Source organism: Mchenga conophoros, linkage group LG10, assembly GCF_057382185.1.
Source record: "Mchenga conophoros isolate Kocher_MC1m ecotype Shallow Benthic linkage group LG10, M_conophoros_male_GT1.1, whole genome shotgun sequence".
Lineage (NCBI taxonomy): Eukaryota > Metazoa > Chordata > Actinopteri > Cichliformes > Cichlidae > Mchenga > Mchenga conophoros.
In genome coordinates this window covers 30,241,839-30,267,525 of record NC_140535.1, presented here as the reverse complement: position 1 = coordinate 30,267,525, position 25,687 = coordinate 30,241,839, and the positions used below count along the sequence as shown (strand labels likewise).

The 25,687-nt window shown below is 38.5% G+C and overlaps 1 protein-coding gene across 1 annotated transcript in view; it reads left to right on the top strand.

The window, feature by feature from the left end:
- Positions 1-3,642: 3,642 nt before the first annotated feature.
- LOC146566199 (F-BAR and double SH3 domains protein 2-like) overlaps positions 3,643-25,687 on the top strand; it is a 43,704-nt gene continuing 21,659 nt past the window's right edge. The window contains exons 1-6 of the mRNA XM_085289775.1: positions 3,643-3,863; positions 7,265-7,362; positions 11,335-11,380; positions 20,258-20,328; positions 22,212-22,356; positions 25,036-25,169. Coding sequence (XP_085145901.1) covers positions 3,843-3,863; positions 7,265-7,362; positions 11,335-11,380; positions 20,258-20,328; positions 22,212-22,356; positions 25,036-25,169 — 515 coding nt within the window. The 5' untranslated portion in view covers positions 3,643-3,842. The remainder of the gene's footprint in view (positions 3,864-7,264; positions 7,363-11,334; positions 11,381-20,257; positions 20,329-22,211; positions 22,357-25,035; positions 25,170-25,687) is intronic.

Genomic DNA, 25,687 nt, shown 5'->3' with positions numbered 1-25,687 from the left:
TATAATTTAACTGAATAAATTCAAGATGAATATGAACCGATGTCTATTTAAAGAGGGCGTTTCCACAGCAAACTGATGCTGATATCCACACACTGCAGCAGAAAAAGTCACTGAATCCAGGAAATGTGCATGATGCTGACATTTTCCTGTGTCCAGTGTTTAAATGAACCCATGCACACATGAATATACAAACTTTATATAGCTTTTATGCCAGCTAATTATCCCCTGCTGATAGTTAATAAGAACTTATGAAATATTTTTTATGTAATTTTTTGATTCAGTCAGTGATCCAAAACACAAAAATGTAAAATATAAAATGTACAATGGCATAATCGTGTTCTGATCAATCTATTAATTAACTGACCGCTTAAATGCGATTCTCAGAAATACATGCTGGGGTCATCACTGTTAAGATACATTTAATCAGTAAACTTTCAAATCTTATGTTTTCAGCTTTTTTGTGTAGAAAAATGTAAAATCATAAAGAAAATATTTACTAAATAACTGAATAGATTTATCAAATTTATTTAGGCATACACCTGTTTCAATGAAAGAAACACATCTCATTTTGTCTTAAAATAAATTTTAATGTGAAGCATTCCATGCCTATACAGTATTTAATTTTATATAATACATTTTAATTATGTTAAAGTCTACATTGATGGTAATAATCCAGCCTGATGCGCAGTATGTTGGTAAAGAATTTTAAATACAAAATGTGTATGTTTAAAAAAAATGTCTCACACTCAGGAGCTGGAGGGCTTTTAAAACATATATTTCTTACACATTTTATTTCTATACCAAGTTTTGCTTCGTTTTTGTGGATTTTTTAAAACATTATCACTTTTAAATATTACTCCACATTTGTTTTTATATATTTATATATTCGTTCTTATTTTAAAATTCATAGATTACTGAAGCTGCTCCTACAAAACGTGGTGCATGAAAACATGATTTTATTTTGAAAACTTCACAGGAAATTGCACTTATGATCCTGCAGGCGCGATCTTCATCGTCAAAGAGGCAGTGGCTTGCCACGTGAGTGAAGAGGACCAATCAGAAAGGGGAGTGAATCCATTTCTTCTCCTTGGAGCGCATTCTTATATCTTTTTTATTGGCTGCAAGACAAATTTTGGGATATGCGAATATCTTTGCAGCATATTAAAGCTTATCAAAAGTTTTACTTGAAATTAATTAGACTAACAATGGAAACATTATCTTCCTCATGAATTCTTTTAGAATATTTTGTAATTAGACACCCCCCTTAAGCCAACACTGTTTTCCTTCTCTGCTTTAATCTGCTTTTTGGCTGCTTGTTAAATGAAACCATATTCTTAGTATCAGAGATACTAAACCTAATTTACAGGCCGTTATGGAAAATGTCTGGCTTTTGAACCCTTAATTCAGCTCCTTACCGGAAAAGTTCAGTTAAAGTGAAATTTAATTCCTTGCTATTACAAAGAAATGTCAGTTTACAAAGACAGTTCTCTAGAGCCTTCAAACCAGCTGTTGCTACTAGAGATGGACCGATCCGGTATCGATCCGATACTGACCTAAATTACTGGATCAGATATCGGAGAGAAAAAAAAGAAAAAAATGTAATCCGATCTGAAGTATCACAAAATCACCTCACAAAACGCACTACTTAGCATAACCCAGCTCAGCGCATCAGAGCAGTATTTGTCACGTGATAGAGCTGTTGTCTGCCAGACCTGTCAGCGGGCTGTTGGAGCATTTGGAGCCTGGCCACATGCTTCCTAACCGCTGCATTTCATCTCGGCGAAAACTATCCCATAGAAGTAAAGCAAGTGTGTAAGTTCATCCCTGAATGTTTTCATAGTATTTCCACGTTAAGCTTAACAACTGAGATATTGAGCCACAGCTGGACTGGCCATCAGAGTTCCATATTGAGGTGAAAAGGAAGCGATTAGACACAAAGCTGGAGTTATTCTGTCTTTGCTGCGAGGTTGCATCTACTTCGCTCATTCTCTCTCCCTTCCTCTCCTGTTATTACTTCAAACATGAAACTGATCAATGATAAGCTGATCGGCTTTTCTGCCGCAAGTCCCGTCTTTCTTGTTTGTTTATCGCCCACTTTGACCAGTGGATAAACAACAGCAGCACGTTTAAGCGTGATAAGCTGTTGTTAGAATGTATTTAATATTACTTTCTAGTAACAGCTGAGGTTTGCTGGAGCCACAGCTGTAAAAGCTGCTGGTGATGATATCCGTTTGGATATGTGGTGAGAGGGAAACATGAAGATGAAAGATCCTTACTAAATCATCAGAGCTGAGCAGGTGATGGAGAAACAGGTTTACCTTTTAGGTGACATGAATGAGTTGAAGGGAAGTTATGAACTGTTTCTGAGAGACAAATAACACCAGGATCCTTTTCTAAGTAGCTGACAGCTGGTAACTGTGCAGGGGCGGATCTAGTAAAGCTTTGTTGGGGGCCAGGTAGGCCATTAACAGGGAGAGGGGGGCACAAAGAAATATTTTTCTTTGTTATGTCAGTCAAAAACTTTGAATAAATAATTATCTGAATATTACAACAAAAGTGGTCATCTGATTAAATGTATAGAAATCCATTATTGTATATAGTAACTAATAAGTCTAATATACACCCTAGTAAGCTATAGTACTTTTTCCTTTGGGAAGGTACCATCTGTGCAGTCTGCAATTCTGTTGAAGAAAGATGTTGAATCTATTTAAATATTGTAGAAAAATAATTGATTTCTGTGGATTTGTTTTACACTTGCATTAAATTAAAGTTGATTACATCGATTAAGGGCGGGGGTGGTTCCCTAATATTTTTGCTGGGAGTCGGCAACCCTATTAGTTAGGTTGTTTAATATTTCCACTAAGTACTCTTTAAAATACCAGAATAGGGAGGATGGTGTAGGTTTAAATTTATAAGATTGATCAGTGTTGCTAAACCATAAAATGTTTTGGGTGGAGTGTATTTTTTGCATACAGGTATAACAGAATAGCTTCAGTCTCTTGTTTTTTAAAACTTGAGTATGAACTTATACAAAATGCAGCAAGATATCTATAAAAAACTGTTTTATTGATTACAAAATACGCTATATCGGATTTATATCTGTATCGGCAGATATCCAAATTTATGATATCGGAATCGGTATTGGACATTAAAAAGTGGTATCGTGCCATCTCTAGTTGCTACACAAATATATAATTATATGCTTGCAATCTTATTATTAAGTATAATAATAGTTAGAGTACAAACTGTAGTATTATTTTTAAGAATTATTTATTGCAGAAATTTTTTTATAGCACAAGCACGAATAACTAGATAGATAAATGGATAGATACCCCTATCTATCTATCTATCTATCTATCTATCTATCTATCTATCTATCTATCTATCTATCTATCTATCTATCTATCTATCTATACAAAAATATCATGTTCCCATGTATAACGCGCCTTATGTGTTAGGCATGTGTTAATTCGTTACAAAATAACTTACATAAAACCTTAGAATATCTGTTCAAAACCACACTTTGACCGAGCGTGCTTTTATTTTCGAGATTCTGCACGGAAGTAGCCTCTATGTTTCCCAGAACCGGGCTCTTATTTCGAATGTTTGTCGGGAAGTGTGTCTTAATTGCGCAGGGTTTGATTCGCTGCAGTGTTTTCTGCGCCCTGGGGCCACAGTGTTTTCAACGGGACTCAACTTACTACTTGCTGGACTCGCCATGGCCGCTTGAGCCTGCTGAAATATTCTTCTTCCGTTATCATTTGGTCGTAGCGTTTGGATAGACTTTTTTTTCAGACATACTTTCGCCTTCTCTTTCGTAGTTTTTATGTCAAGGAACAAGGATGCAGCCTCCGCCGAGAAAGGTGAGTTTTTGCCGTTGTAGCCCCCTGAGCTAACGTTACTTCGACGGACTGGTGCATATTTAATGGTTGGAAATTTATGCTTTGTTGCTCTTCGCCCGGTTTAAATGAAGAAACTCCCCTTTTATTCTCCAAATATGTCCTTGTTTGTTTGCTTATACGTCGATTTTGCTTTCATTACCTCTATAAATACCACCACAAGAGGAAAACTTATTTTAAAAGACTCCCATGTGCCACTTTTTTAAGGGAGAATAGCCCCGTTAACGTGCCCCGTTCCCTCTCGAACGGAGAAAGAGTCCTACTAAAGTGACAGCTAAAATTAATAAATGCATCCGCAAAAGTGCGCACATCTTAGAAAAAGTTTATTTTGTTTAAATAAATAATATTACGGAGATTTTGTTTTACATCGGCTCAAAACTGATCCAGCTAAGCAACGCTTAAGTTCAAGTAAATGCCACTTTGGCTCCCTCCTGTCCCGCTGCCACCCGCTAGTTAAGAGGAGCAGAGTTGGGGGGGTGAAAAGCTGGAAGAAGGTCCTCATTTTATCCAACGCAGATACAAGTTGTGCTTTTATGTGTGCCGATTTTAAGAGGAGGACTAACCTTATTGTAAAACTTACAAGTCAAGTTAAGAACTGTGATGCAAATATTCCTGTAGCTCCGGGAGAGTCAGTTGACAGATACTAGTACGGAGTTTTGTGGAATTTTTTTCTCTCTAACAAAAAGTCTGTGTGCGGAAGAAAAGCACTCGTTGGCTTAAAATGGTGTATTTAAAGCTTAAAACAGCTCAGTAGGTGTTAAAGTATAGATTAGTTCTAAGTGTTTTATTACAGAAATAAGCATGAAAGCAAACAAATCTCTGCAAAGTCGGCCTCTATGCGAAAAAATGTTCTTGTGGGATCATATTTCAATAACAAGACTCAACAGCAGGGCAGTTTTTTTAACCACAGGACATTTTGTAAATATAAAGCTGTTAGGTTTTGGTTAATTTTTGTTTTGTATTTGGAGCTTTATGGAGCGTTTAAAGATTTTTTTAATGTGTTTGGACATTTTGCATGACCCCCATGAAGGGTGATGTAATTGTAAAAATCTGTGTTTTTCCTGCTGATGCCCTAGGGAAAAACTTTTTAACTGTTACACAAGCAGTCCGTTTAACATACTGATAGCTTGAAAATATAATTTACAGTGGCAGCAGTGTTGATTATTTTGGATTTTTTCTATGTTTTTGCAAATTGTTTATTAAGGTAAAGCATCTTTGACGACTTTTTATCTAGTTTATGTTATTTTAGCTGAGGTTCCTGGCCTCTGTACTCGCTCATGAAGGAATAAAGGCACTGCCTGCTCTCCCTTTTATTGTACTTAATAGTTTCGCGCCCAAGGATCAACCTAAAGATACTGAATCATATCTGTAAGAAGATATTAATTAATAACAATGATTTATTCTCACACAGCCACAAAATGTATAATAAAACAAATTTAATTCTGCTTGTAATTGTGTTATTAGCAGATTGTTTTGACATTTTTGGACAAACAAGACACTAATGAGGCTTTGCTTTCTATCTTGTGTTCCTTGGACTCTTAGTTAGCTAAAAGTTTATCTAAAGAATTATCTTAGACTAAAGACACAACATTGATTTCTTTATTGATCAGTACGCTACCTTTGTGTGGTACTTTGGTCCATAAAGCATTAAAAAAATCAAAAATATCCATCAGAAATGCCTTAAAGCATACATTGTATCATTAGATTGCTTATTTTATTCTCTCTTTGCTCGCAGACTAAACAAAAATAGATCATCAGAATATCTGATTGCTTTTCGGCCTGATGACTGGAATAGTTAACTAATTTCTCCACCTTTTACTAGCTCTCAGTAAGTCATTTCTTTATAATTAAATTGCAAGATGTGTTAAGCATCGTGTTATTAAACTTACTTATGATATTTTCAGTTATTTGTTTTTTTTATAAAATGAAAACGGGGTGATGGATCGTGTGAATTATGTGGGATGGGAATGAAACACACTATATTTTGAGTTAAGAACATATATATTTTTCCTAAGATGTCAGCTAAATATCCAGAAGTGCACTGATGGTGAGAGGATGAAGTGGTTATTTCAAAATTTTGGTTTTTGCCTGTGTTTTAGAAGCTTGGAAAACACATCAGATTCGACATGGCCAGGCTTTATTATGCATTATCTGGTTCGACAAAACCGACACCCCTGGGCGAAAGTAATTGGCGTCACAATGGTGGTTTAACTTTCTCCACCTACATCAGTCAAACATTATCAGAGGAGCTGGTGATAGGGATCTAAGACAATACGCCACAAAAAAATAAAGCTGTAATGAATCAGGAAAGAAATGTTGCACAAATGTGTCCAGCTGTGTAAAATAGACCTGCAGCAGATTAGAACCAAGCATGAAAACATTCATTTTCTGCATAACCAAGTGGATGGATGCAGATTCCAGTGACTGTGCGATACATTTTTATGCTGCAACTTTACAGAACTGCATTCCTCCATGTGTTGTTAGTAAGATACAGCTCAACAGGTTGCATGCAGTCCTGCAACAGAGAATCTATAACACACTGAGAACATGCTGTAAGCTAAACACCCACCCCCAAAATAAAAAAAAAGGTTTTACACCAAAACTCTGAACATAACCTCTTACGGAGTAGGTTATGCTTTCAGTTGTCATGGTGACCTGGCCAGGTAAGAAGAGCTCTCCGAAAACGCTGACTTTAAGCAAACGTGTGTTGCTAACCCATTGATCTTGCTTCAGGTTTCTTGTTGTTGCTTTCTTGTATTTTGGCTGGGCATATTGTTTTGAACATCATACAATGTTAAAATAAAATGATCATATTTGATTTTTGATTTGTTTTGTTTTTTTAACAGATTTTCACTTTTGAGTTGTAATAAAAAAGTGGAAAATTGACCAAAATAATGAGACAAAACCTCTAAATCAGTTGATATTAATAAGTTCATTTCATATGTATTCATACGACAAGTTCAAAACACTCCTTGTGGTCAGTAATGAGACTCTTGGTCTTTTGATTCACATCCAATTAGAAACCCAGAGAGACCAATTCTCACCTGGTTGCAGGTACTGCTTGATAATGATGGTTATCACTTCCAGTAATGTCAATTATGAGCTAAGCTGAATCAGCTCATAATTAACTCATTCACTGCCATTGACGTCTATAGCCGTCAATTGCAGTGAATGAGTCAATGGGTTTAACTCATTCACTGCCAATGGCTGGCAGTGAATGAGTTAAGCTGAATCTACCCTCTAGAGGTGCTCCTGTTGTGATTGTGCAGGATGAAATCTCCTTGGTCTACCTGTATGAGGTTAAGAAGAAGAAGAAGACAGCTTTAAGGTGTTTCTAATGAGCCTTATTCTGTTCCCCTGTTCAGGTCCGGGTCACCCAGGAGTTGAAACACATTCATGCTGAGCAGATGAGCAGATTACAGATCAAACACCAGACAGAGTGTGACCTGCTCGAAGACCTGAGGTAAGCAAACACAGGTGCATCACAGGGTACCTATTAAATGCCAAGATGATTTTTCTGAAGAGGTAAAACAGTTTCAGACTGGTCCTCATATGCAAAGCTGTTCGTCTTCTAAAAGTAATTAGAGCATTTCCATGAACATGGCCATGAATCTTTTAATCTAGTAGCTGGAGATCAAGCATTAACCAAACACCTCATGCTCTTTTCCATCAACCTTAGAAACAGCACAAAAAATTCAGTAAACATGATCACAGCAAGTGACAGCACTCAGTTGAAAAAGAGGTATTTTATTATGATTTGCTAATTGGAAGCTATTGCATTATTCACGAGAGAGCTGCTGCTGGGAACAGAGCTTCTAACATCCTTGCCTGAGTTTTAGGGTGTGTTTAAATTCCAGTATTTAAGGGTCAAAATCTTTGGCTTTGGTTGTAGCTTCTCCTCTGCTCTCTGCTCCATATTTCTCTATGAAAATGACAACAAAGGAGGGAAACTAAAAGACTCACTGCACTGAAATAAAATGAGTTTGTATGAAATAGTGAAATAGGAGTGTTTTGCACACACAGACTTTATTTGACCAGGCTGCTCAAGTATGTCTGGGGATATATAGTACCATATACTCAAAAAACACATCATTTTCTCACTGAAGAGTCTTGATATTTGAAACAAGGACACAGGTTTTCCTGCTATGTGTATCACAATTCATGGAGTTTATCTTAATTGTCCACCATGTGGATGATTCTCCAATTCATTTGTTCAACGTTTACTTAACAAAAAATTGTAGGGAGTTTAGTCGCGGCTAAACAGCTTGCTGTGACCTTTCCCATCTCTTTTTTCCTTAACATCTGGCTCATTTGCTGTTATGGCACTCCTCAGGTCCTCAGCTTCTTAGCTGCTTCTCCAGCAGGTCTCCCATTCTTGCTCTACAGCTGGTATTGGTAGTCCCTCTTATGCCCTGAGATTCCTTCTACCACCACAAGTTCAAGCACTAAATTAAAAACACAAATTTGCATTGTATTTTTTAATTTTTCCTTATAGTTGTTCCTGGCACGCAGGATTGGTTAGTCAAAGCTGGTGTCTATAAGCATTAAAATTAGACTGTTTGTTGTTATGTTTGGACAAAGTGAAGCTTTGTGCTTAGCTAAGTTAGCAAACTTCTGGCTTCATGTACGGGCTACAGCAAAAACACATAACTGTAAGCCATTACTCAGTGCCGATTCAGGCATGTGCTGTTGTAAATATGTGAATGAATAAGTGTCCATAAAAAGTCAGTCAAAGCTCCTCAGAATCAGCAGATTTATTCTGAACAATGACCTTTTTGTGGGATGCAAGTTTTCTTTTTATACTATGAACATTTTAGAAATTACAGTCTCTTGAAGCACAGAGGGGTGGGCCAAAATGTGTTGCTTTTCTTATTTGCCTTTTTTTCATCTTTTTTGAGCCCTCAGAACACATTTAAGCACATTTTAGCTCTGCCAAAAGCTGCAACTAATTTAAATCAATTTATAGCCAAAGACTAGTTTTTGTTACTCTTCTCTTTCTTTTTTATTTAATCTCTTGATAATGGCACATTATCTACCTACAAAATGACAATATGATGTGATTTTATTCTGTAGTATCATTCTCATGTTTTCGTTTTACACACCTTAAAGTAGAAATTAAACCAATTATTTCTTCTTACGTTTTTCTGAGGCTATTTGAAGGTTGTTTTTCACTTTTTTAAAGAAACCAAATCCAAAAGTCAAAGTGGATTAGTCTATAAAACTGAGGATCGGGCCAAGTAAACAAATAGTGACACAGAGAGCTCTGTGTTCAGATGCGTAGGCATTTTAAAAGTTAAAAGCCAAAGGTTGTGGTTGTATCATGAGCCTTAGATTTGACAGCCTACTGGCTCCCCGCTTCCTGTCTGTGGTTGGTGGTGGAGCTGTGGACCTCCAAACAGCTGGAAGTCAAGGTCACAGAGAGCTGCCAGATGTTCTGACTACCCTGAACCATTCGCTCTGGGAGGGTGAGCAACTTTACTCAGCCAGGAACAATGTGAAACTCTGCTGGTACAGATTTTTTTAAGGGTCGCTCCTCAATCACTGACAAGAAATGATTCAGCAAACTTGAAATTACGTCTGGCTGTCAGCAAAAGCTCTGGTTGGGAAAATGGCAGGAAGTAAGTGTGGGGGTCAGTAGATAAAGGGAGCCTTGGAAATGCAGTGAAGAGGAAGAGAGGGAAGCTCCCAGGAAGTACAGCAGATTGTTTGGAGGCAGGGTGGAGCATGGAAGTCAAGTCTCGACATGTTTAACGACTTAATGATGATTTTGCTTCACTCGAATTTTTCCCAGGGCACTGACCTCTCTTCTTTTCTTAGACTTTGCATAAACTTAAGTTGAATTGTGATTAACTTCCTGTTATTGTGAGTAAAAAGTGCTGGTTTTCCACGAGCATCTCACAGAAAACCATAATTGAAATGGCAATAAAAAAAGAGCGGCGCCTCTGATATGTAGGATACAAATGTAGGGCTTCTAGATGGTGTCATTAGAAACATCCATGTTAATTATCACAGAAAGAGGGCGGCAGCTAAGGGGATGGCGTGGAATGGGGGGAGTAATAAAAGCTTAAGAATAATCAGGAAGCGTGGTCATTTGGTTTTAAGAGTGTTTTTTTTAATCACAGTATGTTTTCAGATTCTGGTGGTTTCTGATGTTATTGCCACTGTTATCTTTATATAGGTTTAATGACTTCTCAGGCAATTATGTTACCATTTCTTGTGTAGTATCACAAAAGAATGTTGCTTTCACACATGGATGACAAAGTTCACCATATCCACAATCATTTTTCAGTACTGAGGTCAAAAATTATCAGTGCTCCCTAATACCAGGTTCCTGTACCCAACTTTAGTAATGCGGGTATAAAATACCTGAAAAATGCTAGATGGGATAGGTTTGTGTGGGATACGTGGGATATGTTTACATCAGCAGATTCTTAATGATTTCTTGGACCTTTATTGTCAAGTGTTGCCACTTTGTCTTGAACAGGAGACTGGTCGATTAAACTGAAGAAAGAAATCAGTCAACTCATTCAATTGCAGATGTGTACAAATATTGCATGTCTGCTAATGTTAGTGTGGCTAAAATTAGCAGGTCTAGTTGGACTTTTTTTTTTTTTTTTGGTTTTCGAGTGAACTTGTCTGATATATCTAGTAGAAACGTGTCTTACAACAGTAGAAGTTACGTGATGTTTACATTATTGTTTCTAGATTTTAAGGTGCAATATTAAGAGAGTCTGTGTTCTGCAAAAGTAGGACGCTCTCATGACTCATCATGTGACGCCACTGACTAGCCAATCGGTGGCATGCGTTCTGTTGTCGCCCGATCTGGCAAAAAGGCTTAGAACGAGCAGCAAGTACACCATCGCTTTGCCGTCCTCCATTGTTGTGACTTTTGGCTGCGTTGCTATGACGACCCCATCCACCTTGAGGTGGTACTCAGTAGTAATGGAAAATGACTGAAACCGAGTCAAGCCAAGCCGAGTGCTTACTAGTGGAAAGGATACCAATATAATACCAATATATAGGCGTATAGCTAATATCAGCCAACATATTGGCCATGCTGATTCTTTCTTTTGTATATCCAAAATCCAATAATACTTTGTGGTAATTCCCACTGTAGTAGGTCTCTCCAGAACATTTTGCCACAAGGACAGGTACATACACTCAACAAGAAGAAGGCATATATCTCAAAGTGTCATTCTGACCACGCTATGAAAGCAATGTATGTCTGTGTGTTATTAGATGACAGTGAAAGATCATTTTGACTGGAAATCTGTATAGACTGGCAAGAAAATCTGAAGTTCAAGTAAACACAACTCATATTGTCTTTGCAATCCTGGTTTTATTTATGGATGCAAACAGTAGATTTGTTGTATGTTGTCTTATCCATAATTGTGCTGTGCTGTTTTACAAATGTACTCCCTTTTCTTCTCTTTAGGACTTTCAGCCAAAAGAGGGCAGCTATAGAGCGGGACTACGCCCAGGTAAGTAAATCTCTTTGTCGTCTTCTTCACGCCACTACTGATGCTCGTTAGCATCGCTGCTGTGCTGCCTTGTCATTTCTGTTGCTAAAAATATGTTTATTTGTTACGATGCAGCCCACCAAACACACCATATGACAGTGAGGTTGAGGATGTGGCCCTAAGAAAGCTTTTAGTTCTCATGTGGCCAGATAGCTCATGAATGGAAACCAGCCGCAGAAAAAAACACCACAACAGAGAGAAGAACGGCATCCACCAGCCATCCGCTGGCTCGTTTCCTCCTTGCTCTGTTGTTTTTGCCTGCAGCTTCCTAGAGACGCCAGTCGAATGTTTGAAAATCCCCTCTCTGTTCAGGTCTTGCAGCCCTGTGAGGAATGTCCACCAGCTCTGTGAAAAGAGGGGACTCATCTGTAGTTATCTAACCAGCAACCTTACATGTGTGTTTGCCCATGTGTGTCTGGTGCTCAAGAGGTTTATTGTGAAAAGTCAAACAAACGGAAACAGGATTAATCTGTTTTATAAGCCCAGCTGGTAGCTGAAGGGAAAGAACATCAGCAGAAGAAGAGAAAATGAATGCTTTTCTGCAGTGTGTATATATCTGTTCCTGATTGTTCTGTCATGCTCAAGAGCTTATCGTCCTTACAGAGCTTTGGTTAACATTCCACTAGACAGTGCAGTGTCAGTATTTTATGTCAACTTTACTAGCCTTTTGTTTAAGAAGCTAATTTCTTTTACTTCATACACTGTTGGGTAAAATAAGCTGATCAAGCTTTGAAATGAATACTCCGTGCCCCTTTTTTTGACTTGCAGAGAGGATGGACACTGTTAGCCTGGAAAAATTACAAGGGAAATGCCAATGAAAGTGATCGTGGCAATCTAACCAAAGACTGTTTTTCTTTTCCCTTAAACTCCATTGAAAAGTTGGTTTTATTAAGAACCCCACTGGCTTTTTATTAACAGAGGTTTTGGTTGTGACCACAGCTGTTGTAGACTCTAGAAAAGTGTTTTCTGTCACTCCAACTGGGTTCGTTGTTGTAGTTGTGCTGTTGCATCTTTGCTGCTCGCTGTATGTCAGAGATGAGAAGCTGCAGATCCTCGTTAATCTATGAAAGTAACATCTTCACTTCAGCTGTGATAGCAGCTTTTTCCTATAGATAAACAGGCTAATAAGTTTTTTTAAATAATATGTGTGGGCGTGTGTGAATAATTTTATTCACACATGCTCTTAAATATGTTTTACAGTCTCAAATGAAAGTGAAATGCTGCATGACCGGAGTCATTGACCATGACAATAAGAACGTGATTTTTATTACCTGAAATGCTTCCTTTGATTTAAATGACAGCATTGACAGCCAGAAAAATAGCATTCATCTAGCTGTTTGTCTCACATAATTGCATTTAGTGGAAACATCATCACTGACCCAAAAAACTATTTTTTTTACTGGCCATCAGTTATGTCAAACTCTGTAGAAGGAAAAAACACTCTTGCAGCCAAGGCTGTTCAGTTAATTGAAATATGTGAATCCCGCTCATTGCCTTTGCAGAACTCCTGGAGAGGTCATAGGAGTTTGACTGTACAGTTTGCATGCGTTTTATGGATCTGTGAGGTTCCCCAGGCAATCCTTTTGGGAGTACTGCGGGGCTACAGGGTACTGGGGTCAGTGTTACACAATATCAGTCTTTGTATAACTTAAGTGTGAGCTGTGTTGGTGTCCTTGGCACAGAGTCAAGCGCATTCTAACTGGCTGTTGGCCAGTTTCACCCCCTTGTCTCCTGTATCCTATTTGTGATCCTCAAGGAGACAATCAGAAGGTGTGAGTACTGAGATCACAATGTTTAATGCTCGATTTTTGTGTTGACCCAAAAAAAAAGAAAAGAAAGTTACATTTAATCTTTATTATTTGGATTTAGATTTTTTCCCATAATCAGTCAACCCTACCTGTAGCTCTCCCCTTAATTAATGTGCGTACAAATGAGTGAATCTTGACCTTTGGCTTTTATACACATTCACTCGCAAGTGGAAGACCTATTTTTGTCTAGTAATGCTGAAAATGTGTAATTTACCCAGCCTTTAAGATTTTAAATGGAATACAGGTATTACAAGTATAACTTACTGGGATCCTCTGCAGATTCTTTAATCCGGTCAGATTGGCTGAGGCACATAAATGCTTGATTTTATTTAATTATTTATTTACTGCCAGATTAATCAATGATTGGTTGGACTTTAAAGTTTGAAGTTTTGATTTGTGTGGTTTTTTTTTTTGTTGTTGTTGTTGTTAATTAGGGCTGCCACAAACGATTATTTTGATAGTCGACTAGTCACCGATTATTTTTGCGATTAGTCGACTAATCAGATCATCATCCATTGGACGTACAGCGTACAGCTTATTGCACCAGCAGCATCTGGTCTTATATAACTATCATTAGCTTACAGCTTGAAGTGTTTGTGCTAACTAAAAATAAAGACAAGATGGTAGTTTATTAATTTTTAATGAAATTTGCAGATTGTTTCGGTGAAGTTTAATAAACTCCTTGCTTTCTAAAATATAACAGGACACCGGAGTATATTATCCAGCGTCTCAAACTTCTGATGATCAGCTGGCTGCTTGAAGTTTATTTAGCTGTGCAAAAACTATAACTTTAATCTTAGCCAAACCGATTTACTCAGGAACAAATAAAATACTAAAGAAAGCCAAACAATAACATTTTAAGTTATCTAAGTGACTTATATATCATGTTTAACCTGAGTAGCGAAAGACAGTGGTGGGTTTGAAAACGATTTGCCGGGAGTCCGGTGTTCTCAAGGCTCTAGTTAGCCTTGCCCCCGCCTAGCTAACGAGCTAGTGGGTAACAGACGTCTCCGAAAACGTCGGAGAGCTTTTGAAAATATGTGGTGTCTTGATAAACTGAGCAGATATTTGAGGTTTACACAGCTACATTCTCGCCTGAAAATATGTTAAACGTTTATTTTGTGACCCAGAAAGAATAATAAGAGTAAAGTTAAAACTAACTAGCTGCCGCCATTGTTGACAACTGCGCTGGGCTGCGCTATGAATTCTGGGACACAGCTTCTTCTTCTTCGGGGTTTAACGGCAGCTGGCATCCTTGTACATGCAGTGCTGCCATCTTCTGTTTCAGTCCGTTATTACACCCTTAAACCCTACTACTCATTCCTGCGTCCTTTGTGATCTTACAAAGCTTCAAACGATGCGTCGACTATTAAATTAGTCGTCGACGATTTTAATAGTCGACATAATCGTGACTAGTCGACTAATCGTGGCAGCCCTATTGTTAATGCAGGTCTATGGACCAATTTCCTCCATTGATGCTGTCAAAACTTCCAGTGTGGGTACATAATAGTTGCTCGATTGGCTTCACACAATTTTTTAACAATGCAGAAGTAAAAAGGGACTTTTGTGGAGGAACTTGATTGTGAGAGGCATGACAACAGGACCGGGGTAGTGTGAAGGTGAATATTTTTGTGGTGAACTAAGAGAAATATTTATTTAAACTTCTTTGAGAGAGACGAGTATTTGAAATAAGCTGTTAAATAAGCCTGACTTAATAAACCAGGTTTAAATGTACTAGGTGTGTATGGGCCACACTGAATTAGACAGCTTCAATACCCGTCATGTGGACAAAACACACACACATTCAAATATATTGTTCTTTACAGATTGTAAAAGAGGAAACGTCACCTCACATAAAATACATTTTCCTATACCAAGAAAATAGCAAACTTCAAAACCACTGAACAACAATAGATTAATGTGTCTCCAATTATAAATTCATCTATAACATCACAAAATGAATTTGGGCTTATAGCCTCATAGGCTGTTAAAATTATGTGCATGTGATATTAATATTTAAAGGTACTTATCAGCTGATCTGTAGGTAGACTAAGAGGAAGTAAAGCTTTTAAATAAAAATCCCTGTTGACACAAATGCAGAGAGGACATTCAAATAGAAACGTGTGAGTATCCAGCTGAGAGTTGAGCTCAGGCTGCAGATGAGCTTCAGTAACCCGGTGCATGTGTGTTTTATTGGATATGCATGCCACAACGTTTCAAACATTTTATCCTCGCATGTTTAATAAACACGAGACCTTGACAGATCTTTGTCAGATGAGAGCACATCAGGTGGTCTTTTATAAGATAACTGTGAGAAAGTATTTTGATTAATAATGAATCACCTGGGTTTTTAAAAACTTAGTTGTTCCAGATTCTCAGGTGTGCAAAGTTCAGGGGTTTTTTTTGTCTGATATTTGTAAATATTATGGCAGTAAGCTAAATGTCTTGGGCTTTAAGTGTTTGATCAGACAGAAAAAAGAGGTTGGATTAATGTCTGCGTGGGAATCGGGCATTTATTTTTTGCTGTATTCAAAGATTTAAAGGATCAGACGCTTAATGAAATGTTACTTTGAGCCATAAACAGGAGAACAGTAATCAAACCCAGTCTGTTTGTAGGGGAGTAAATTATGGCGTCCGTGTTTCCAAAATGATAATCAGTTGTTCTTCACTAACTATATGCATGATCTGATTTTTCTCAGTTTTATGTTATTTATCAGCCAAAACTTGGCAAATAAGACAACTGACGCCATCATATTTTCCTTTATTTGAGTATTTGATAAGTAGAAATCGTTTCCTTGAGCTCTGAGATGATCTGATAAGCTGTTTTTCAAATTTTCAGATGTTTTACAGGCTAAAGGATTAACCAATTAATGGGGAAAATGATCCCTAGATTAACTGATACCAGAAAATACCACAGCACAAAACATCCGTAATCAAAAGTCCAACGTTTTGTGACCTGTTTAAACATCATATGAAGTTTCTATGTTGGCTCTTTTGCTTCTTTACATGTCAAAAATGAGCCTTAAACAGAAGAAAAATAAGTTGACTAAACACACTTAATAATATCGTCTCGTATATGTATTGTAAATTTGGCAGACTCATTAATCTTTCGTTGCAGGCCTGAAATGAAGTAAATGTCTTCATTGAGTGCTGCATTAGGTTCAAAGGTGTTCTGTGTGCCTGGGTTGGGCTGCCTCTCAGTTATGTGATCAGTTAAAGACCCGCTGCCAATGGTTGAATCAAAGTGGGTCAGAGTGTCTCTGGATTTCTTGTTCCTTTTGGTAACACCCCCCTCTTTCCAGTTTTTTCTACCAAATCTCTTTTCTTTATGCGCCTTTTTCTTGGTCCCTTACACCTGCAAGCTGCTATAGCCATTAGCCGATTGCTATTCAGACCACACGGTGTGATTTAAATGTCCCCCTCTGTGTGGCTCTTCCTCTGCCATCCTCACATCCCTCCTCCTCCTCCCCTGTCCTTTTTCCCATCACACCATTCAGGCGTGTCTGCGATGCTAGCTCAGTAGGCGAATCTCTCTATCTGCAGCTCACAATGGCCTGGTCTGTAGTGCCTTTGAAGCTTTGGCACCAAGATCACCAAGACCAGTGGGTTCAGAGTCCTGGGCTAGCCTGCCTCAGGAGCGCATGACAGGGCCTGTCTTTTCACAGTGGACAGAGAGAGGATAGACGGGCTCACATTCTTGATAGGCACGAGTTAAATAAAAAGAAAATGTTGACATGAAGTGGAAAGTCAGTTTGTCTGCACCCAGATCTATCCACTCTAAATTCTGTTCTGGTGGTATTGTTCCCCAGTTTAAGCCCGGTAATCCTCACAAACTAAGATGTTTAAATGAAGTGAAGCCAATCTGTTATTACTATTATAACTGATCTATAAATGAAGTTTTGCTGCTTTTTTTTTCTCCTGGTGTTCTCACATGCATCACTATATTGAATATAATGAGTTTGATTCTGGCATGAAATTAATACAAATAAATTTTAGGTATTTATTTTACTTTTGTGGGATTCATATATTGCTGTATGAGATAAATGTCTGCACATACCATTTGAAAACAGTAGCAAATGCTTCAAGCACACCACTGAGGCTGTTATCTGGAGACAACAGACAAGATTTGGGTTTTCATTTGTGTCCAGGGTGAGATTAGATTTGTTTCCCAGGTTGTAATTTGGGAAATGTGTTCCCTTTTCTGCTCTCCACACAAGTGTTTACCTACATGGGACAAAACCGAAGCCTTGGAGTACAAGGCAAGAATTGGGGCTTAGTGAAGGTAGCTTCAGGTGTAACCCTCAGTTTTCAGAAAGCAGCTCACTTTTTTCCATGTTAGATCGCCATGATAAGCTCCGTTGCAGACCTAACCTGCTGTGGAACAGGTTGTGTTCAGGATTAGAGGTCAGCAGGTACAAAACCACCTACTACTGACCAATAAAATCTCTGGAAAATATCGATCCAATCCAGGAAGATCTCTCAGACCACTGTGTGCAGATAGTGAGAGGTTCTTTCCCTGATGAGCATCAGCATGAAACATGAATTCTTCTTCTTCTTTTATTCCTCTCATACTCCTCTTGGCTGCAGTTTGAAAACAGTTTTATTCTATAAGCCTCATAGCTCTTAAATTAAATTTGGAAGCAGTCTAAGCCTGTGTTTTAATGTTGTTTTCTATTCTTTACTCTGTGTCAGACTGTTAAATGCTACCGAGCTGGAAGATTGAAATGATCTTACAGTCGTGTAAACATTAATTTAACAAAATAAAAATTGTAATTATACATCAGATTATCCATTGCCTTTAATGACAGAGCTGTGATAAGACTGCTAACTTACACAGTCAAACACTTTTCCAGCCTTACTGATTAAGGCTTACACACATTTAGACAACATTTTTAATAATACGCTTTCCCTCTAAGTCATACTGCTGCTTTGTCTGCAGCAGCTGTGCTGCTTTCAGCCTGTATTATGTGTTATACTGCCAAATATTTTTCTAAAATTACAGTTTTATCTTTGTTTGTTTAAAAGAATACAATAAAATAAATATAAGCCCAGTAGACATATCCATGTTTCTGCTGCCAAAAGCGCCTTTTCCATCTTAACTCGCTTGTAGCCAAATTGGGAAACATTGCATTGAGTTATTCAGTTGATAGCCACCTACATGTGACCACTTAGCCTGATTCATGATGTTAGGTTAAGGGAAGCCAGATAAGGTGACCTGGATATGCTGAATTTCCTTCATATTTCACTTAAATGCCAGTTTTCAGTGTAGCTCAGGCTGCTACTCGCCTGCAGATTCTCATCACACAGATATGTTTGTAGGATAAATAACTAATACTAATACTCCAGCCTTTTTATTTAAAGCGTTGATTATTTTTAATACGAATACTGTCGCTCCAACATTATATGTCTGCTGCTAAAGATTAGGGCTGCCACGATTTGTCGACTAGTCACGATTACGTCGACTATCAAAATCGTCGACGACTGATTTAATAGTCGACGCATCGTTTGAAACTTTGTACGATCACAAAAGACGCAGGAATAAGTGGCAGGATTTAAGAGTGTAATAACGGACTGAAACAGAAGATGGCAGCATTGCATGTACAAGGATGTCAGCTACCGTTAAACCCCGAAGAAGAAGAAGAAGAAGAAGAAGCAGCTGTGTCCCAGAATTCATAGCGCGGCCCGGCGCAGTTTCCAACAATGGCGGCAGCTAGTTAGTTTTAATGTTACTCTTATTATTCTTTCTGGGTCACAAAATAAACGTTTAACATATTTTCAGGCGAGAATGTAGCTGTGTAAACCTCAAATATCTGCTCAGTTTATCAGGACACCACATATTTTCAAAAGCGCTCCGACGTTTTCGGATATATCTGTTACCCACTAGCTCGTTAGCGAGCCGGGGGCTAGGCTCACTAGCGCAGTGAGAACACCGGACTCCCCGCAAATCGTTTTCAAACCCACCGCCGTCTTTCGCTACTCAGGTTAAATATATATGAGTCACTTAGATAACTTAAAATGTTATTGTTTGGCTTTTTTTTTTTAGTATTTTATTTGTTCCTGAGTAAATCAGTTTGTCTGAGATTAAAGTTATAGTTTTTACACAGCTGAATAAACGTCAAGCAGACAGCTGATTATCAGAAGTGTGAGATGCTCCAGAATATACTCCAGTGTCCTGTTATATTTTAGATATCAAGGAGTTTATTAATCTTCACCGAAACAATCTGCAAATTTCATTAAAATTCAATAAACTATCATCTTGTCTTTATTTTTAGTTAGCACAGACCTTAAACACTTAAAGCTGTAAGCTAATGATAGTTATATAAGAGCAGATGCTGCTGGTGCAATAAGCTGTAGTTTTACGTCTAATGGATGATGATCTGATTAGTCGACTAATCGCAAAAATAATCAGTGACTAGTCGACTATCAAAATAATCGTTTGTGGCAGCCCTACTAAAGATATTCATGTTTGCTTTTCGTCAGTTTATTCAGGTTAGCGCACCTCTCTGACATACCAAACATACTCAGTCTTCTCCTGCTCTCACCCTGTCCTGCTATTTTGGCCCTTCAAAGGTTAACCTCACCATTGGCTGAGGTGGAGGAACCTAATATATCTCCAGGGCTGAATGTGGTCTAAATAAATTACATTTTTCTGCTAAAAAAAAAAGAGCCCACGTCAGCATAAAAACCAGCAAGTGAGCCAGCATCCAAACAAGGCTCTGGCTGACAGGTGAACGAGTCCATGCACTGTGAAGTCATTCCATAGAGAACATACTTTATAGTGAATGTGGACAGTTTCATATGGCTTACTTTTATCACAGCTGTTTTTACTGAGTTTACTCTATCTGTGCCTGAAGGGTAGAGTAGAGTTTGTCTCTTCGTGCTCTGCCCACCCGCTGGTTTATAGGACAAGGTCAGGGAGGGTCACAGTCCTCTGAGTGCATCTTCTGTGAAGAAGAGACGTGTGAAATGTGGAGTGGTGTCAAAGGTGAAAGGTCACCGCTGCTTTTGTTTTTCACTTCCTCTTTTGCAGGCCCTGCAGAAGCTGGCAAATCAGTATTTAAAGAGAGAATGGCCAGAGACAGAAGAACCGTCAGACCACAGGTAAATTCCTTCTCCAAAACACACAGATGCTGCTTTGGACTGTTTATTGTTTATTGATTTTGTTTATTGTTGTTGTTTTTGTGTGTGTGGGGTTGGGGGGGTTAAGCTGTGGTGAGGGGTCCTTGTTAAAATTTTGTGCACTCTCAATCACATCAAGAAAAGATAAAACATGGCACGTTCATCTCATACTATGACAATAATTTCTCTTGAATTTAATCTTTTCTGGTCTCATTATTATTATTATAGACATGCACAAGTACAACTTTTTCCCTTTCTGCAACGATACCAGCGCCTCGCTTTGGGTATTTGATCTAAAACTAGTGCTAAGTTGTGAATCACTCCTTTACATGTAATGCAACGTAAAATGGCTTTCCTAACTTGGTAAAATAAGATATGACTGAACAATACATCCAACTATATAAAATTAATAAACAGAGAGAGAGAGAGAGTCATCAGGCTGCTGCACACTGCTGTCATTTACGGTCACACGGTTTCTCCCTTTCCTGAACTTTCTCACATTCATGCGTTGGGTGTGAAGCTGACAGACACAGCTGAAAGGAAATAGCATTAACTGAGGTGACAACATGTTGTCATACAGTAAGCGCAATAAAAGCATTACAACAAGTGTTACAACACGCCAAGGTCTTCCTGGATTCTACCTCTGACATTAACCCTTTGATCTCAAGTCATCAGTGGAAACACTAACTCTGTGCAATCAGAATAGGACATTTTTTTTCCCTTTTATGACGTTGTCTAGAATATAGTCTAGAGATAACTTCTACCTAGCCGAACACAATGACAGTGAAAGTAAACTAGGGAGAGAAGGCGAACCAAAGCATTGTTGTCACCAGATCTTTTACGTCGTGTCAGCTCACTTCGACCACAGTTTGCAGTTAAAATTTAAAAAAGAGAAATAAAATTTGTTGGAGCAGGTAGGAAATACCTGCAGGTTGCCATGCTGTGCTTCCTCCATCCTTTACTCAGCACATAAAACAAAGAACAGCATAGAGTTGAATTAAATAGATCTGACCATTGTCACTGATACTTGATCCAGCTTTAAGAGCCAGCCTCAGACTCCTATTTCCATCCCTTTGGTTTAGATTGCTAAACTGTCTTTACTCTACTTCATAACTCTGAGAGAAGATACAGAAAAAACACTAAATATGTTTCATTTTTGCAGTAGTTTATTCTGCTCTGAGCTCAGGGTATCAGATATATCACGAGCTCTCCACCTGCTTCAGGTTGTAGTTAAAGTTGTTCCTCCTTTATTTGACGGAGGACCACCACAGCAGTGACCTAACCAGCATTCCAACAGCTTGATAGCAGCGGCTGAACTTTCAAAGTAAAAGCAAGGGTATTGTTCGACAATAAGTCAATGACGATGTTATCTCGGGTGATTGGAAAAAAAAAAAAAAAAGAAAGAAAAAATGTATTTGGGTGGTGGTTAAAACAGCTGGGCGTCTGAAACACTGAAATCCAGCTTGTCAAATGTCACATAACAGTGAGCTGATTATATCGGGCATGGACGTCATTTTGGCCTGTGGGAATTTATAACATACATTTCTCATTAATCACAAACAGACTAAACATCTAGTCTTAAATAATTATGTTAGTAAATAATGAAGCCTAGACTTTCCATCCTTCCTGTATACAGGTTGTTGCCCGTATTTACTCACACATTTATCATTGTTGGTTCAAATCAGGGAGAATTTTGGATTGTTTGCTTGTTTGCAGGGTCGTCATACATTTGAGTTCACGCAATAGCCCGATGGGACGTCAGACCATATCCTATTTTGTTTAATAGTGCATCTCTAGCTGTTTAGTTACCATTCGTTATGGCGAAAAATGTCTCACTGCATCAATCTGCGTTTGTTTGTTTTTAGGAACATGTATTGTGTTTGGAGGGCCTATTTGGAGGGTATGGTCCAGGCAACGCAGTCCAGAATAAGCACCTGCGACAACTACAAAGTCCAGGTGGCCGACGCAGCCAAGACAGCACGACTGCAGAAGGAGCAGCAGCTTAGGAAGGTATTGCAGGTCTCACTTCTGTCCTTACATTGACGTGCACTGCTGTACTGATGCAATGCAGGGTGTTTATCTTGTTTCCCCAAAGTGAAAAAGGGAAGTTGATGGTTTTAGAAGCATGATGCTCACATTGGTTACTGTTTAGACCTTCAGACACTAAATGATGCTGTTTAACCAGATGTTAATGGCTCTCGTGAACTAAATCCGAAGACGCCTTCTGTCCTCAAACAACCACCTGAAAATTGTAACAGTGGAAGCTGAAGTCAAGTCGGCTGGCTTCCTATTTCATGCACACCAACAGGAACAAAGTGGCTTTTATTATTTTTAACACACAACACACAAATGGTGTGACATGCCCACACACTAATGATAAAGTTCTGCTTTTCATACTTGCCTGTTTCTGTAAAACAATGATGAAGTCACAGACTGCTCGACTGCAGTTTTCCCTGATGTCATTTTTATCTGCCCTTTTTTCCATTTCGTGTAGTGCTGTCATCCCCAGATAGTGTGCATCAGTTATGATTGCAGCACAAAATGGGAAAAAAATGTTGTGATAAAGTTGTTAAATTGCTATATAGTACTAATTATCCTGAAAAATAGTTTAAAAATATGATGTTAACCCCAGTTTGTTTATGTACTTTCTGCATGGTGGGGGTTATTTAATTGTGACACATGAAAGGACCTGTTTAACATCAGTAAGGTTGATAAGATGGAAAATGAATCCCTTTCTTTTATGGGCAAATCAAAGGACAACATAACACCTAAAGCTTCCTAACGTTTGGCTTCAACAGCCCTCAGCCCAAGTGTCTGGAGAAGTTGGCTGACGCCAACATTAGGTTGTGGTGCCACAAGCTAAATTCCACTTCTGAGAGAACCATGGCCGACTTCAACAGAATCTGTCAGACTGTTTGCATTATGTGAAAGTTTCTGATAAGGAGCAGGCATCGGTAATTATCAGTTACCAGTGGCTGAACCTGTGGCTACACACAGGACCACACAGATGTGGTTTAAGACACACATGGGTTTGCCCATATGGTGACCATGTCAGTCCAGCCCAAACTGAAAGAAAACATAATATAAAATAATCATATTGAACTGTGTCGTTGTGTAAACACTAAGTCAACATGCTTATGAAGTGTGTAGAAAAACTAAGTACACTGCGTGATTCGGTAGCTGCTAAAGGTGGATCTATAACTTGAAGTAATTGTTTTCTGAATTATTCAGTCTCTCACATTATAGGGGAATTTTAACCCTCTCTGCTTGAAAAGTTGGGATTTGCAGGCATTCATTTATGTGCAGCTCTATTAAGCTCCCACCACAGTTTTTCAGTCAAGTTGAGGTCTGGACTTTGATGGGCCATTCCAACATTATGATTAATTTCTTATTAAGCCATTCGATTGTAGATTTACTTCTGTGCTCATAATCATTGTCCTGCTGCATGATTTAAATTCAGCCAAGCTTCAGCTATTGAACAGCTCTAAATCTAGAGTACTTTGTTATACGGAGGAGTTCTGGAAAGTGCCCAGTTCCTGTGGCTGCAAAACAAGCCCAGATCATGACCCCTTAACTGCTGTGCTGACAGTTGGTTTGAGGTGTTTGTGCTGATAGTCTGACCTTGTGGTGATTTTGCTGGAACACTGACTCCTGGTAAGTTTGGGGCTTTGTGTTATTACACACCTGAAAGCTTCAGACCTGAAAACTTGCAAAAACTTCTGCTTTAATTGAGGTGATCACAGTTGATTAAGTAGCACCTGGCTACTACTTACCCTCTTAATTCGCACAGAGGAGGTAAGGGTGTGTTTAGATCTTTTTAAGTAAATGACAGTGGAATATGTCATGTGTTATTATTCATCTGAGCTTGTAATTACCTAATTTATTAGGACTTGGTAAGGACCAGATGATTTTCTTAATTTTTGTTGTGCTCTGATACACAAAACTTTGTATTTTCACATAACTTTATGTATTCCTAGTTAAAGTTTATTTTGAAAGTCAGGCAGTTTTTGAGACGAGAGGGTGTATGTACTGAAAGGAGGACTGTTCAAGACATACAAAATGAAGGTTAATGGGAAAAGAGTGCTCACAGGAGGGAGCAAACATCTGAGCAGGCGAGTCACTAAAAAAGAAACTTCATAACTTCAGACAGGCTTGCCGTTATGGTGCTCCTGGAACGCAGCGTCACTTTCTGGTAAAAATCCATCACAACGATGACGTTGCAGAGTAGACATAGTCACATCTTCCTCGTCTTCAGGTCAGTGTTACTACCCAGTGGAAAGTGCAGGTTCTTGTAAACGGTGTAATAAACAGTCAGCCTTTGAAGGGCAGAGTTCACAATACTGTCTCCTATTATCATTTAGAGTTGCTATCAGCTCTGCAGTTAGCTCTGCACGTCTGGAGTTTTTTTCCTCATCGTAATGTCTGACGCCTCTGTGCCACGTTCTGGTTTCTAATGGCCACGTTCCAATGCCTGCAGCCTACAGTGCTGCTCTTGTTGGGCCTCACCTTTTTGGGAGTTTCCATCAAAGCTCCTGTATGTAGCGTGTGCCATGATGTCATTACTCACTCCATGTGTTGTATAGATATGCCTGAAGGGTATTTGCATATTTCTCAGTGGTTGCATGTAGATGTAAAAGCCCTTATTTGTTTTGTTTTTTGTTCTCGATGTCTCCAATTTGATGTCATCAGTGTATTGAGCAGCTGACTGTGGTCCAAGCTGAGCTGCAGGAGTCGGTGAAGGAGCTGACCAAGAGCAGGAAGAAGTACCAGGAGGCCGAGACGATGGCGCAGGCAGTCCGAGAGAAGGCAGAGCTGGACGCAAAGTATGATCCAAATTACTCTACTCTCTTTGTTAGACTATTCTAAAGTAAAAACCCTACAGTTTAATGATAAGTATTTGTTTGTGGAAAATGTCCTCAGTAGCTCAGGGTAGTAATGGTAAAATGGTATCTATCTTCTTTTCTGTACCAAAAATCAGACAGATTCATGACTTTCTGTCATTTATTTTGAAAAACTTTCACCTCTCTCTCTCATTGGCAGCACTTCTAACTGTAACGTTTGATCCACACATGGCTACGGGAAAATGTCCCTTTGGTCTGTGACCTCTGTAAGCACTTTCCTGACAAGTTTATGGACTCAGTGTCTAATTTTAGATCACACTGAATGAAATAAAGTGCATTTGGTAAATTACAGTGATCCTAAGAGTCAGAAAGAGGTATCGTCATGGGCTATCCGCTTTTTTTCACAACCTGTGAGCCAATATGTGTGGAGTTTCTCAGTTTTTCAGTCAGATCAGAAATAAAAACCTCTTGTGTATTTTTACAATTATTTCTCCGTGACT